This window comes from Zootermopsis nevadensis, unplaced genomic scaffold (assembly GCF_977971745.1).
Source record: "Zootermopsis nevadensis isolate Lab colony 2312 unplaced genomic scaffold, Znev_1.0 Znev_ptg000022l, whole genome shotgun sequence".
Classification (NCBI taxonomy): domain Eukaryota; kingdom Metazoa; phylum Arthropoda; class Insecta; order Blattodea; family Termopsidae; genus Zootermopsis; species Zootermopsis nevadensis.
The window spans coordinates 7,130,548-7,143,720 of record NW_028259154.1 but is presented as its reverse complement, the minus strand read 5'-3'; the positions used below and the strand labels follow the sequence as shown (position 1 = coordinate 7,143,720).

The following is a 13,173-nucleotide window of genomic DNA, read 5'->3' as shown; positions in this document are numbered from 1 at the left end:
ACATTCAGTCATCATATGAATGAGGGAATTACTGACTTTAGTTATTGTCACTACTGAATTACAAGTAGCACCAGGAGTAATCAAATAATTCTCCTGACATACTTCTGAACAAGTTTTATTTCTGTAATATACTTATAAAGCCATTTTTCAATAGTACCTTTTGCATTTTATATATAGATTCTTATAACGCTAGAACACAGAAAAGCAGGCAAGCTGGAACCTTTCATTGAACGAAAGGCAAAGTTTTCATTTCCCAAAGGGAAAAGGTTGTAAAACATTTTGGATACTGTTCCAAAAATGTGACATTTCCAAAATGACAGGAATAAATAATCTGAATTCATTTTCAGTAAGATAAGGCCATGTTCAGAGTACCGAGTATGATAAATAAAGAAAGAAAGAAATCCCATATAACAGACAAATACTTATTCCTGTGATGTGAATAAGCATCACTTTACACTGCATAATCAAGTCTAATTGCAACAATTTTGGAACTAAAACAACTATGACACACAAACATATGATGGTCTGTTGCAGTGTTCTTTTGTATTTTTAATATAATCTGTAGATGAAACTTCTGAGGGATAACGAATGCATTAATATCTACTGGTATGGTTTGAACATAATTCTAAGTCAGACACAGTGTCAGACTGCCCATTTCCCGTCACACACTATTTGATTCCATTTTTGCAATCAGAAATACATGCATCACACAGACTTGTGTATTACATATTTTTAGCAGTCAACACACAATATGTTGTACACTCATCAACAAAAATAAAAACATTTAACAAACATGACCAACTATCTACAACAGTCATTAAAAATGTACTTTTGAACCAACAATGAAGGTTTAGCATTTAAAAAAATACCGACCCTTTCTTTATAATCTAATCTGATTAACACACTAGCAAAGCTGTATGAATACCACAATGTGACCATTTATACACCTATCACTTCTCTCAATATACAATATACATCTTAATGTTAATGCTAACAATAGCAACTGAGATACATTGAGCAAAACCTGAACTAAATAAAACAATATCAGTCTATCAACAAAGGAAACTGAGAAGTGAGAAACTGTTTGAATTAGCCTTACATTTGCACTAAGGAACCAGTTCTGTTAGCCTTTGGATCCGTTACAAGGGTCAGTTCTGTTTGCACTAAACCTACCTTCTGTTGCCTCTCAAAATGCAATACCAACCTAATTCCCAGTCTTACCATGTAACCATACCATTTGTAAAAAATATGTTTTTCACTATATACTACAAATCTCTGATCTATGACTGTACATCACTGATCTCTGCATTACATGCACTGTACAATGGCCTGCCAACACTTTGCCACTCCCACAATCAGTTTATACAAATTCAAAGCGTACACAATTAGTTTCAGGTTGTACTGGCATGGTCTTACAGCTGAGATTACTATAATACAAAGTTACATACACAATATTGCAACAAAAAGCAATTACCCTTCGTATGGAATCTAACCATAAGATGAGTCCCACGAAGTAGTAATACTGCGGCTGAGAACCATTTGACTTTGACCATTCACACTGAAACCAAGCAGACAGTTAAAATAACCACCACCTAAAATAACACCATAATTTACACCAATAAGTGTCAAGAATTGTCAGGTTTCCCTCTATTTACCCACATGCAACATGACTTCATGACAACCATATGAAACTACAATGATCTAAAAGGTTCCTGCATTCCCCATCCTATTCCTTGTCACAAAAGCATCTCACTTCCATAAAATGACTTGTTATATAGTTTGCCCTAGGCAAATCTAGAATATCTAATGTAACCTAACCTAACAGTGACAGGACTTTCTAGTTTTGCCTAGGACAAATTACTTTAGACAAATTTTGGTTATTTCTGGTAAAATATTCATATGCAGTACTCTTATCATCATTTGTTAAGCAGATTACATCAGATCTAATTCCTTCAACATGTCCTGTCACATATCTGAAATGTTTTCAAAATCTCTTCTAGCGAAATTTATACTTCTGTAATTTCTTTCATAATTGAAAGAGATGTGTGTGGTAAGCAATTTATTAATCCAAATTACACAGCTCCATGGTAAGCCTATACCTGCAATGAAATACTAACCTTGGTCAAAAGCACTAGGGTTGATGTAGCTCAGAAGATCATTCTCAGACATCTGCGTGAGCTCCTGTGGTACCATCCCCTCTTCACCCTTCTTTTGAGGATGTCCAGGAGTGGTTGCAGTAGGCTCTGTCACACATGTTGTGGTCTGCGGCATGGCGGAATGTTGCTGCCGCTTGCACTGCTGCTCCTGCACCTCCTGCGACTGCTCCTTAGTGATCACTAAGCCATTCATTGCTGTGACCTGACTTTGGCCGCATGAATTTGGTACATCTCCTACTGCTGCTTTCAGCATTTCAGGTGCAGCAAAGAGTCTTGCTTCAGGTAACTTACTTTCAGAAAAGTTTGTCTGACACTGCAGGGACTCTGTAGTCTTATCCCTAGACATACATGAAATTTCTGAATCCTTCTTCATCTTTCCATCTGCTGCCAGACCAAGCAGCATTTGGGTGACAAACCCTGGAGAACTATTTCTGCTTTGTGCCACCAGTTCTTCAGCCACTTTAGATGACATTGTTATTCCAGTAAGTAAGCTCTGTGAGTTGGAAGATGCAGTTGTGAACTGAGAGGCATGGAGCAAAGCACTGCCACCAGTACAACAAGGTGTTTGGGAGTCTGTTCCAACTATCACAACCTCTTCATTGTTGAAACAGTGAGTTTCTACATGAGAGTTTTGGTTTGTGGGACTCCTACTTGTTGTAAATATTGTGTTGATTAATGCATCACCTGTTGTTACAGCTGGAACAGACAAATGAGATGAGGGTTCTGATGGCTGGGTGACAAGTGTGGTTATGCATGCTGGAGGTTGTGAAATGAGTGAGGCTGTGGAGGGGGCTTTACATGACTGCTGCACATGTGCCTGTTGGGACAAAATTGTGATGCCATCCCCTGTGTGAATATCCATTGCTGGTGTTACTTGTGTTGCACTTGATACAAAGGCATGGCCATTCAGGGTGGACTGAACCAGCGCATCAAGCCTGGCATTCTCTTCAGATATGTGTGCTGACTGGGTTGTTCTTGGCAGCAAACTCTCATCCATAGGCAGCAAACTCTCTTCCATACTGCCTGAAAGCTGAGAGTTCAAAATCATGGTTTTTACTGCAATAGGTGAAGTGTGGGCAGGGTTTGCCAAGCAAGGATCAGATGTCGCAGATTCAAGAATCATGGTTTTAATGGCTATCGGCGAAGTACAAGCGGGACTGGTAACAATAACTTGGCCATTCCCCTGCTGTGTAATAGATGCATTCATTATGCTTTCAATGGGAGCATTAGCAGTTCCAGCAACAAGCACCTGACTTTCAGGTGATGCCACAGCAACCATTTTCTTTACAGCAATTGGCGATGTAGAACTGGAAGCAAGAATTTGATTATGGGGCAAAGCATCTGGTGATCCCAGAATCATGTTCTTGACATCAGCAGGTGAGGTGCATGTAGGACGTGCAACAAGAATTTGACGTTCAGCAGTGGTTGCAATAGAAGAGTTCAGGATCAGGTCCTTCAAGACAACAGGAGAGGTCTGGCCATGACTGGTATAAACTGTGCTTCCAGGGATGGATGACACAGTGGGAGTGGTGATGCTAAGTTGGGCATCTGCCTGGACTTGAGCCTGACTGGATGTGGCAAGCAGATGCTCATTCAAGGCTGCTGACATAGCACTGTTCAGCAGCTGAGCACTCTCCTGAGAAATCTGAGTGTTAGAATGCTCAGTTGGCATGAGATCAAAACTCCCCAAACCAGCATCTGGCATTTTTTTGATAGGAATGGAAGCCATCTGGTCTGCTGATGCAACATCTTGCTGCCTCAAAGGTGCCTGAACCGGTGTGCTCAACATGATGTCATCTGCAGAAGTAGGTATCATGTGGCTAACAGCTGCAGAGTTCACCAGTGCATCCAACTTCTCGGTGTCTGAAGACTGGACATGGTTACCTGAGCCCAAGACATGACTGTTCATTGCTGAGGAGACCAATGCATCTAACCTTGCACTCTGTGAAGAAGTAATAATGGATGGCTGTGTAACTGCCAACATCTGGTCGCCCAATATTGGTTGTGGAGCAGACAGCAGGGAGGAATCATGAACGCTATTATCAATTCCTACAGAGTTGCTCCCTTTGGACAAACTATCCAGCACGCTTGCTTCTGCAGACTGTGTTGAAGCAGGATGAAGAGAACTTATGGCACCTCTCTCAGGACTGCCATACATCAGACTAGATGATGTCTGCAAAAGATCTGGGGCCTCAGACACAGTGTTCATCATGGATACATTTTGATCCAGGGATTCAACCAGAGTGGAACAGGCATTGTTACTTGATATCTGATTTTCAACATTCTGAGATTCCTGCATTATCATTATGGGTCTCATACCCCCAATAACAGACTCAGCAGTGGGAGTGATGGTTAATGTATTATCAAACATGGACTTGCGTTGAACTGCACTGGCCTGTTGCAGTAGAGTTGCCTGTTCAACAGAAAATTGAGGTTTACACTCCTGCCCTGCCATTGTGACAGTTGTCTGTGCACTGTACAACAGAGGCATGGGTAAGTCACTTGCATACTGAAGTTTCGGATCTACGGTGCCTGTAGAAGTGGCAGTGGCAGACTGTTGCTGTCCAAACAGTGCTGAGGTTGAGTCAAACTGTGAAGGATTGCCTGTGTGTGTACTCAAACAAATCTGAGAGGCAGTGGGAGCTGCAGGGTCAGCTATCTTGCATGATGATGCTAGGTGATTTGAAGTAGGTTTTGCGACCACAGAAGTGTCAGTGGCATGTTCAAGATTTGATAAGTATTTTTCCACACTATGTGCACTCTGGTTTGGGAGAGGCACACTGGTACTGCCTGTCACAAACTGTCGAAATGTAGCCATGGTTGGTGACTGAGTGCTGGACAGATCTGCCACAGTTGCTATAGGCTTCATGCGCAGATCAATGCCCTTCACGTCTTCAGGAATCTTGCCATTCGTTTCTTCTGTCAGCTCAGTCTTCAGCTTTTCTGGCATCAGAGAGGCTGGATCTGCGTCTGGCACTATCAAACGCAAGTTTGAGGAAGCTCTGCGTGTTCCAATGGGTAACAGTGGTGGAGGCATCATCCTTCCCCTCAGAACTCGGTCTAGTTCCTTTGGTTCTAGAGCTCTGTTATCCACTTTTGAGGTGTCTTGGAGAGGAAGAACAGATGATGACTGCCACATCATGACAGGGTGGACCTCTGTCTCTCCAACTGGCAACATTACAAAATGCATTCCAATATAAAAACCACAAAAAAAATATATTTATATGAACCAAAGTACAGACATATGGATGGGTCTTTGCCCAAAACACTGAGTTACTAGAGTAGCAAAATTGTTATCAAACTCAGGGAGACGTTCTTCTCCTGACCTCATAGAAAATCAAGTGATGAAATGGCAATTCTAGCTAAACAGACTTGACACTGAATGTACACATACCATACAAACATACGAAACTTCACATTGTACAGATCTTGGTTCTTATTCAAGTCACTTGTCATAAAACTAAAGATCCAGATATGTCACAAAGTAAATACATTGGTCATTAGATGATTCCAAAAAACAAATAACCACTCAATGAGTTTGATAAGACCTAAATGTGAATAAAACCACACCCATAACATCATGTTACTCTGTAGTACTGCCATACTTTCAAACTGTATACTAATAGAATGGTATGTGTTTAGAACAATTCCAAATGGTATTTTTTTTACAGAACTGACATTACTTTTGACCAAATTTGAAACCTTTTAATTTTCATTCCTTACAGTTCAAACAAAGTTTTAAGTGGAAAAATGTTTAATAAGTTTAAGTTTCTTCGGAACCAGCTACCACTTCAATTAAATTTATAACTGAAGACAAATTGCAATTTACATTCATTTGTTCCACTGTGTCACTGCTCATGCTCATTTTATTATTTGCATGTAATTTCTTCTTCTTCTTCTTCTTCTTCTTCTTCACACATGTTTATAACTTATTAAAAATCAAAGTGACCCTGTCTCTTAGTAACTACAGTTATGAAATACTTCAATGGACAGATACTAACTTTTCTTGGGGCTGGACTTTGCAGTCCCATTTACAATGGGGTTGGGCCCAGTATCAGGCAGCATAAGCCCAGAACCTGGCACAAGTGTTGACCTGGCAAATACATGCGACACCTCTGCACCTGCTGTAACAACAATCGTTATTGGTCACAGCCAAATTCGGACAGCAAGAAGTTAATATATGAAACAACTTTAACTTTTTGGAGGACTTTTACTTAAGAGTTATGGGAATCAAAACCCTGGTTGTTCAGCTCACAGCCAGTCTCTAAACTGACTGAATGATCCCAGCTCTTTAGTTGGTGGTAAAGATTTACTTTTCTATTCAGGTGAGGGCTACATGGCTTATCTTCATAATTCACAAATTATAGTTATTCTAAACTTGCAGGATATCTGGACCATGATGCAGTGTCCATCACAAAAAGAAAAAATGGACAGGAAATTTCCCACTCTTAAAGGTCCCAAATCTTGATTACCAAAGCTCTCTCCACTGTCCCAGCAATGAGCCACTTCAACTCAGTCCATTTATTCAAACCCCATTTCTGCAAGATAAATTTTATTATTATCTCCCAATATAAATTTATGTTTCCAAGTGGTCTTGTCCCTTCTGGTTCTGTACTAAAATTTTATGTGCACTTTTCATTATCTCCTGTCCATCTCATTCCCGATTTAATCACCCTAAAACACTACATGAGAAATATAAATTATGACACTCCTTATTTAGTAATTTTCTTCAACCACTTACTTCCCATTAGTTTTAAGCAAATATTTTCCTTTGCACTTTGTTCTCAAATATTCTCATACTGTTTTCCTTCTGAATGGGTGACCAAATACAATATTCCCTTGATTTTAAGACGCACCTCTTTTCACATTTTACATTTCTAAAATCAGGGTGCATCACATTTAATTACGTCTAAGAATCAATACTGAAAAATTATACTGTGAGACTACAGTGCAAAGAAAATCTTCATGCCCATAACCCTAGTCATGGGACAGTAAACACAATGATATCAACAAACATTCCAAAAGTATTAATAAAAAGAAGTTTTATGTTTGAATATTGACAATATGATTTTTTTTCCTGAAACCTGTAATAAATCAAGCAGGTGTCTTACAAATAATGAAATACAGTACCTCCGTTTCTTTCTTCCAGTATGAAAAGAATTTGTTGCTTGAGACAGCATCGAAAGGTGAGGTCCCCCCCCCCCCAAATTTGCTGTGTAATCTCCTTTTCCCCCTTTACCATTCCCTCCTCCCTCATTAAAAGAAATAAAAGGTTAGGGCATTCTGTAACATAAGCTTCATGCACAAAACATAAACTAACTATAACTGTACATACGTTACAGTAATTTGTTTAGAAAGCTAAACACATGGTTACACAAAGTAGCTTCTGTGTAGTGTTTGGTATACACTGTCCTGGAAATAGCTGGCAATAGCTTATTTATCATTTAGACCCACCTCTGAAATGTCTACATCTGTCTATTGTTATAAAATCTTGCTTAAATTATTAACAATATTTTATTTTCCTATTGCTGCTATTATTTTGGCACCCATGGTATTCAGATACATACATGTAATATTAAAAATGACAATGACAACAGATTTTTGAGTTATTTAATGCTTCACCAACTTCAGAGGTTGTGTGGCTTCAAATGTGATATGATAATGATCATTAGCTATCAGGTGAAAGGCATACAAAAGTGTGCAGACCCTTAAAACTTCAACACAGACAACTGCCTGAACAAAACTTGAAGATGTACCTTATGAATGAAACAAGACAGGTAACCAATCAGTTTGGGCTCAAAAAATATGCCTACCATGATGTTAAGTTGATGCAGAAAAGTGGTGAGCACATTTAATCCGTGTATTTAAATAAATACATTTATTTTCATATGAGATTTCAGTTCCCACAGCAGAGCAGATGCTGATATTGATCTTCTGGGTCACTATGTCATGTGGACTTGTTGGTATGAGCAGATACTGTTTCAGATGAACATGCTGCTTCCATATTCAGGGCTGAAGACTGACTTGTATGTAGAAACTAAGCCTACATGGTGTAACAACCAAAAAGATGGACAATGACATCAGTTTAACTGTGATCTTGGTTGTAACACCAAATATGTGTAGTTAAGCAGATGATTATCGATATTTCAGATATGCCAAGTCAATTCATCTTCTATCCTTAATAAAGATCTAGCAAATATCTACGAGGTATTGACACATGACTACACAATGTTGCAACACAGAGAATCACAATCTTACTTCAAAGGCCATGAAAGACTCACATCTGATACTTATTATTACTTGTAAGTTACAAATTAAAGAATACATTATATTTGTTCTCTGATCTTAACATTTATCATAAAGTTTCTAATCTTCTTCTATGGCACAACAGTCCAAAGTCGAGGCTTGGCCTCCTCCCTTATGGGAGGTTTCTTTGTCTTTGAAGTGTGCATTTACGAGCAGTGAGTGACCAGCCCACTGACTCTGCACAATTTCTACTCAATCCTGATTTGTATACTAAAGCCATCTAATAGTGAATCAGGAGAGACTTGGCCGCTGAATTTTGCTCACAAAACATCTCGTATCATGTTCATAAGGTTCTTTTACATGCCATAAATATACGGCATGGGACCGCCGGCTTTACTTCCCCTCCAAAGGAAGTTGTGCTATGGATTTTTATCACCCTTAAAAATCCATCGACCTCGGCCAGGTTTAAACCCGCGAACCTCGAGTCCAGTGGCAAGCACACTAACCACTAGTCCACCGAGGGCGACAAAGTTTCTAATATCTCTTACAAAACTATTTGTGTACAGCAAGGTGAGACTGTGGGCAAATGCAGTTTATTAAGTGAATAACAGATCAAAGCTGTATTTATGGAATTCTGTACTCAGAAAATCCTGGCTGTTCAGGGAAGGCAAAAACAGAGGGAATGAAATGAGCACTAGAGAACAAAGGATGTAACAAAATTCCTGTCCTTGTACAGTTCTGATTATAATACACCCCATACACAAACATGCACACAGCCTTGGTATTAGAAATGTGTACTTACGATGAGATACTGCCGACTGTACCAGTGTAACGCATGGTTGCGTGCCTCCTGGAACCACAGCTGCAGATGATAAAAACCACAATGAAATACATAAATCTAATGCCCATAAATAATAAAATTTTATCTGAAGAACCTGGAAAAAAAGAGTAGCAGGGAAGCAGCCACCCGAGCGGGGTTCATGACCAAAAACTGTCTCACCCCCCTCTTAATTTAATTAGAGAAAATAATAAAAAATTATATTTGGGAGCTATTTTGAATATATACCACACTCCCTTCAACATCAGAAAATTAAAATAAAAAATAACTGTTTCTGAACACCAACTGAAGTAGAGCAAATGATCAGAAATAACATTACTTCTTTCTTTAAACTTCTGCGTGTCTTCCGGCTCAGGTGGCACGACTCACAATGCCTGTGCCCATACACTCAGTCACACATGTGCACACACATACATGCCCAAGCACACTCCATGTGTTCTGACACTTAAACCCCGTAGCCAGGCATGTGGTGCTGAGTCCAGCAGCCAGAGTGCTGGTTCACTTGGAGAGGAAATCATAAGGACATGTATGCTTCAGTTAGGTGACTGGCTACAAACTGCATGGCCATAGTTTGATCCCTGGTAGTTGTAAAGCAAATTTTTTCATCATCAATATGTCCAGAATGTCTCTGAGGCCTACCGTGAGCCTCCCGTCCAACGGGTGCTTTCCCCTGAGGTGAAGACGGCCGGAGCATGAAGCTGACGACTCATCCTCCCCACAATGTGGTTTGGTAAAGGGGTGACTGCATTTTCATCTTTACAAATCACTAATCACCATATCCTACCATGAGTTTAAAAGAAACAGATAAAATCTTTGAGTAAAAATTTGTCATTAAATATTCCCAAAACATGTCACACCTCAGTGCTTATTATAACACAGATAGAAGACATGAGGAGATAACAGCCTATGTCAAATCAAATGTTGAAATTGGATATAAACCAATGACACTACAAGCCTTTACAGTTGACAATTACAAACAGATAAAGAAAGCCATCTGAAATGCCTAGGTTTCAGAATCGTCAGTACTGCATTTAGGTTTTTGAACAACAAGGACTTTTAAATTACAACTGATTTTTTCTCACAATAGTAGCTCAAATACTGGGAATAATATTACCAAGCTATCTTGATTTGGCAGTCATTAATTATAGTAGCCATCACAAAATTAGACATTTCAAGGTTCCAGCAAAATCCTACAAATAGCAAAGCAGAGTGCTTCAGGGGTGCAGGATTTCTCACTTCCACTTGCTGTAATACAATCGTTTGTAACAGGATCCATGAAATACTTTAACCACTGCATTCCTCAGGTTTTTGTTATTATAACCATACCCTTAAAATCAATTTTCTTTGCCATTTTATTTTATTTTAATAAATGGAAGACCTTTCTCTGCAGTTCAAATTATTATTCAATGTACAGATAGAATATATACTAGTACAAATTTATGTTCAACACACTATGCCATTAGGCTTAATTTTTAAAAAGGAAACTGTATCTCAATCAATCATCTAGTTTATAACAAAATATAGTTATGTTTGCATGTTGTGTATGAGTGGTGATTTTGTGCTGCAACTGGGACCTCATGTTTACCATATTATGATGTACACCACATGCTTCTTGTACTTTGTGGACATTCATACCACCAAAACATTCAGATTGCTCACAAATATCTAAGAAGAACTTAAAACATTGTAAACAGTTCAATGACATTCCATTTATTTCTAATATCAAACTTCATATAGGATTTAACACTTTCGTGGAGAGTATAATCAATAAAATCTTCTCAGGCAATCAGCCGCGTCAACTGGTTACCGTAGTAAACCGACGTTTCGGGAGCCAACGCTGTCCCCATCATCAGAACCCTGATGATGAGGACGTTGGTTTTCTAGGGTAACCAGTTGATGCAGCTGATTGCCTGAGAAGATTTAATTGATTAAACTTCATAATAAGCGCCTCTTCAATGGTGTTGTAACAACCAAGAGGACATTTCAGGTTATCTTCCATATCATCACAATGAGTTCAACAGTTTTACTCAAGACATAAGTTTAATGTGAAAAATGGATACCAAAAATTCATAGCACACCAGTGCCATGGCAGGATAATGTAACTGCATGTGTATGAGTGGGGAAAAAAGAAAGAAAAAGAAAAAAAATGAGAGAGAGAAGAACCCCCACAATGCTGGGAACACAGCACTGTAAACACAGAACTGATTAGAAGGGGGTGAGCTCATTCCAGCCTTGAATTATCTAATTTCATAATGGCTACTATGGTCATTACACATTCCAGTTCTCATACACCTTTTATCTCTACAACACTGATACATGACAAGTCCCTCAAAATTCCATTGACACGGGTGGTGAAAGGTGGGTGATAAGACATCAGATACAAAATACATAATGTCCTTTGATTACATTTTTCATAATTTTATCACTGAAGCACACTCTAACGAATGACATTTCAAGAGAAAAGCATATTGTGAAAGGCATATTAAAAGTGAATTAATATGTCTACACAAGAACTTTAACTACCGCGTGAAAGAACAAATTTTTAAGAAAATTCATTTTTTGGAATGGTTCTTGGGGTCCCCTAATTTAATTTTTACTACAACCCAATTCTCAATAATGAGAACATCACACAAAGGAGCACTTATGGGGAGGGGGGGCTACAGACCCTCTCACTATTCAAACTCTTCACAAATGTGTCCGAGAACAAGTCAGTTTTTTCCTCCTTCTTAATAATATTTCCTTAAATTATTTAGAAGATAACAACAGGTAAAATTCAGAATTTGAAAAGTATGAACAACACAATTTGTTACACCAATGGCACACATCTGCATGTTTGGGTGACATCAGCCACTCGATGGCTGCATAACATATACAATGTTTCAAAATAATTTGTATATTCGATAACAAAGTAGCATTGAAGTTCCAAGATGAATATAAAAGAGTTTTAAATTTTGAATCAATTTTAAGGTTATTCTACACATATATATTACAAAACAGTATGCTAGTGGGTCAATGTACTTGGAAGTGGCTTTAAAACAACGTTTACATACACACAGAAAGATGGTTAGATCTGCTGTTCATAATGCAGTCAACTAAAGCAATATATTTAAACTACCAACAATATTTAAAAAACTCATTATAATGAGTGCAAAATATTATGATATGTGGTTCTCTGACACTGATAATTCAGAATGAACATGTTATAGTTCATGACAACAGCCCCCCCCCCCCCCTTTCCCCCACATAACCAACTTATTTATATGAAAACAAGCCACTGTACACGGTTACAAACTATGAGTAATAATGAGAATTCTAAAGTTAGTTAACAGGCTTCTAGGCACAACTGCCCAGGTCATACGTGTATATGTATTAAGTTACATTCATAAAAGTAATGGTAATATCAAAATAAAAAACATACCACCAAAAAGTGTTTGAAGACTGGCTTTGAGAAATTAATGCAAACAGCAACACATTCATTGTATTTGTAAATATCTCTCCCACATTGATTAATTAGGTGTGGGCATGTGTTACAAAATGTATAGACCACAAGATTGTTCTGTCAGCATAAAAAAAATCAAACAACTACTGGAGGACAAGAACATCAGTACAGGCCAAGTGAAGGAAGATGTACAATAAAGAGTAAGAATAAATGACTCAATACAAAATGAGTTCTATGAAGGAAGAGAGAATGCAAATGCAGAATGCAGAAAGCGTTGTCTTATGACCCACCGATGGAAACATCGATGGATGATGACGACAACGATGAATGTTGTGGCTAAATTTGGCTATGGCAAGAAGTCAAGAAGCAAATGTTATAAATTCTGTTAATTTATGGTTTAAAAATTAAGCAATGGGAGTCTGATTTAAACATCCACCATTCAGGTATATCTCAGTGTCAATGTATACATGACAGGCCAAGAGACCTAATCCATG

The 13,173-nt window shown here is 38.4% G+C and overlaps 1 protein-coding gene across 6 annotated transcripts in view; it reads right to left on the bottom strand.

The window, feature by feature from the left end:
* Nucleotides 1-99: 99 nt before the first annotated feature.
* The window catches only part of NFAT (nuclear factor of activated T cells 3), a 118,236-nt gene continuing 105,162 nt past the window's right edge, over nucleotides 100-13,173 (bottom strand). For all 6 annotated transcript variants that reach the window (XM_022066716.2, XM_087353580.1, XM_022066733.2 and 3 more), the window contains 4 exons: nucleotides 9,205-9,264; nucleotides 6,158-6,280; nucleotides 2,118-5,324; nucleotides 100-1,558 (listed from right to left, as the gene is read on the bottom strand). In XM_022066716.2, coding sequence (XP_021922408.1) covers nucleotides 1,554-1,558; nucleotides 2,118-5,324; nucleotides 6,158-6,280; nucleotides 9,205-9,264 — 3,395 coding nt within the window. In that variant the 3' untranslated portion in view covers nucleotides 100-1,553. The remainder of the gene's footprint in view (nucleotides 1,559-2,117; nucleotides 5,325-6,157; nucleotides 6,281-9,204; nucleotides 9,265-13,173) is intronic.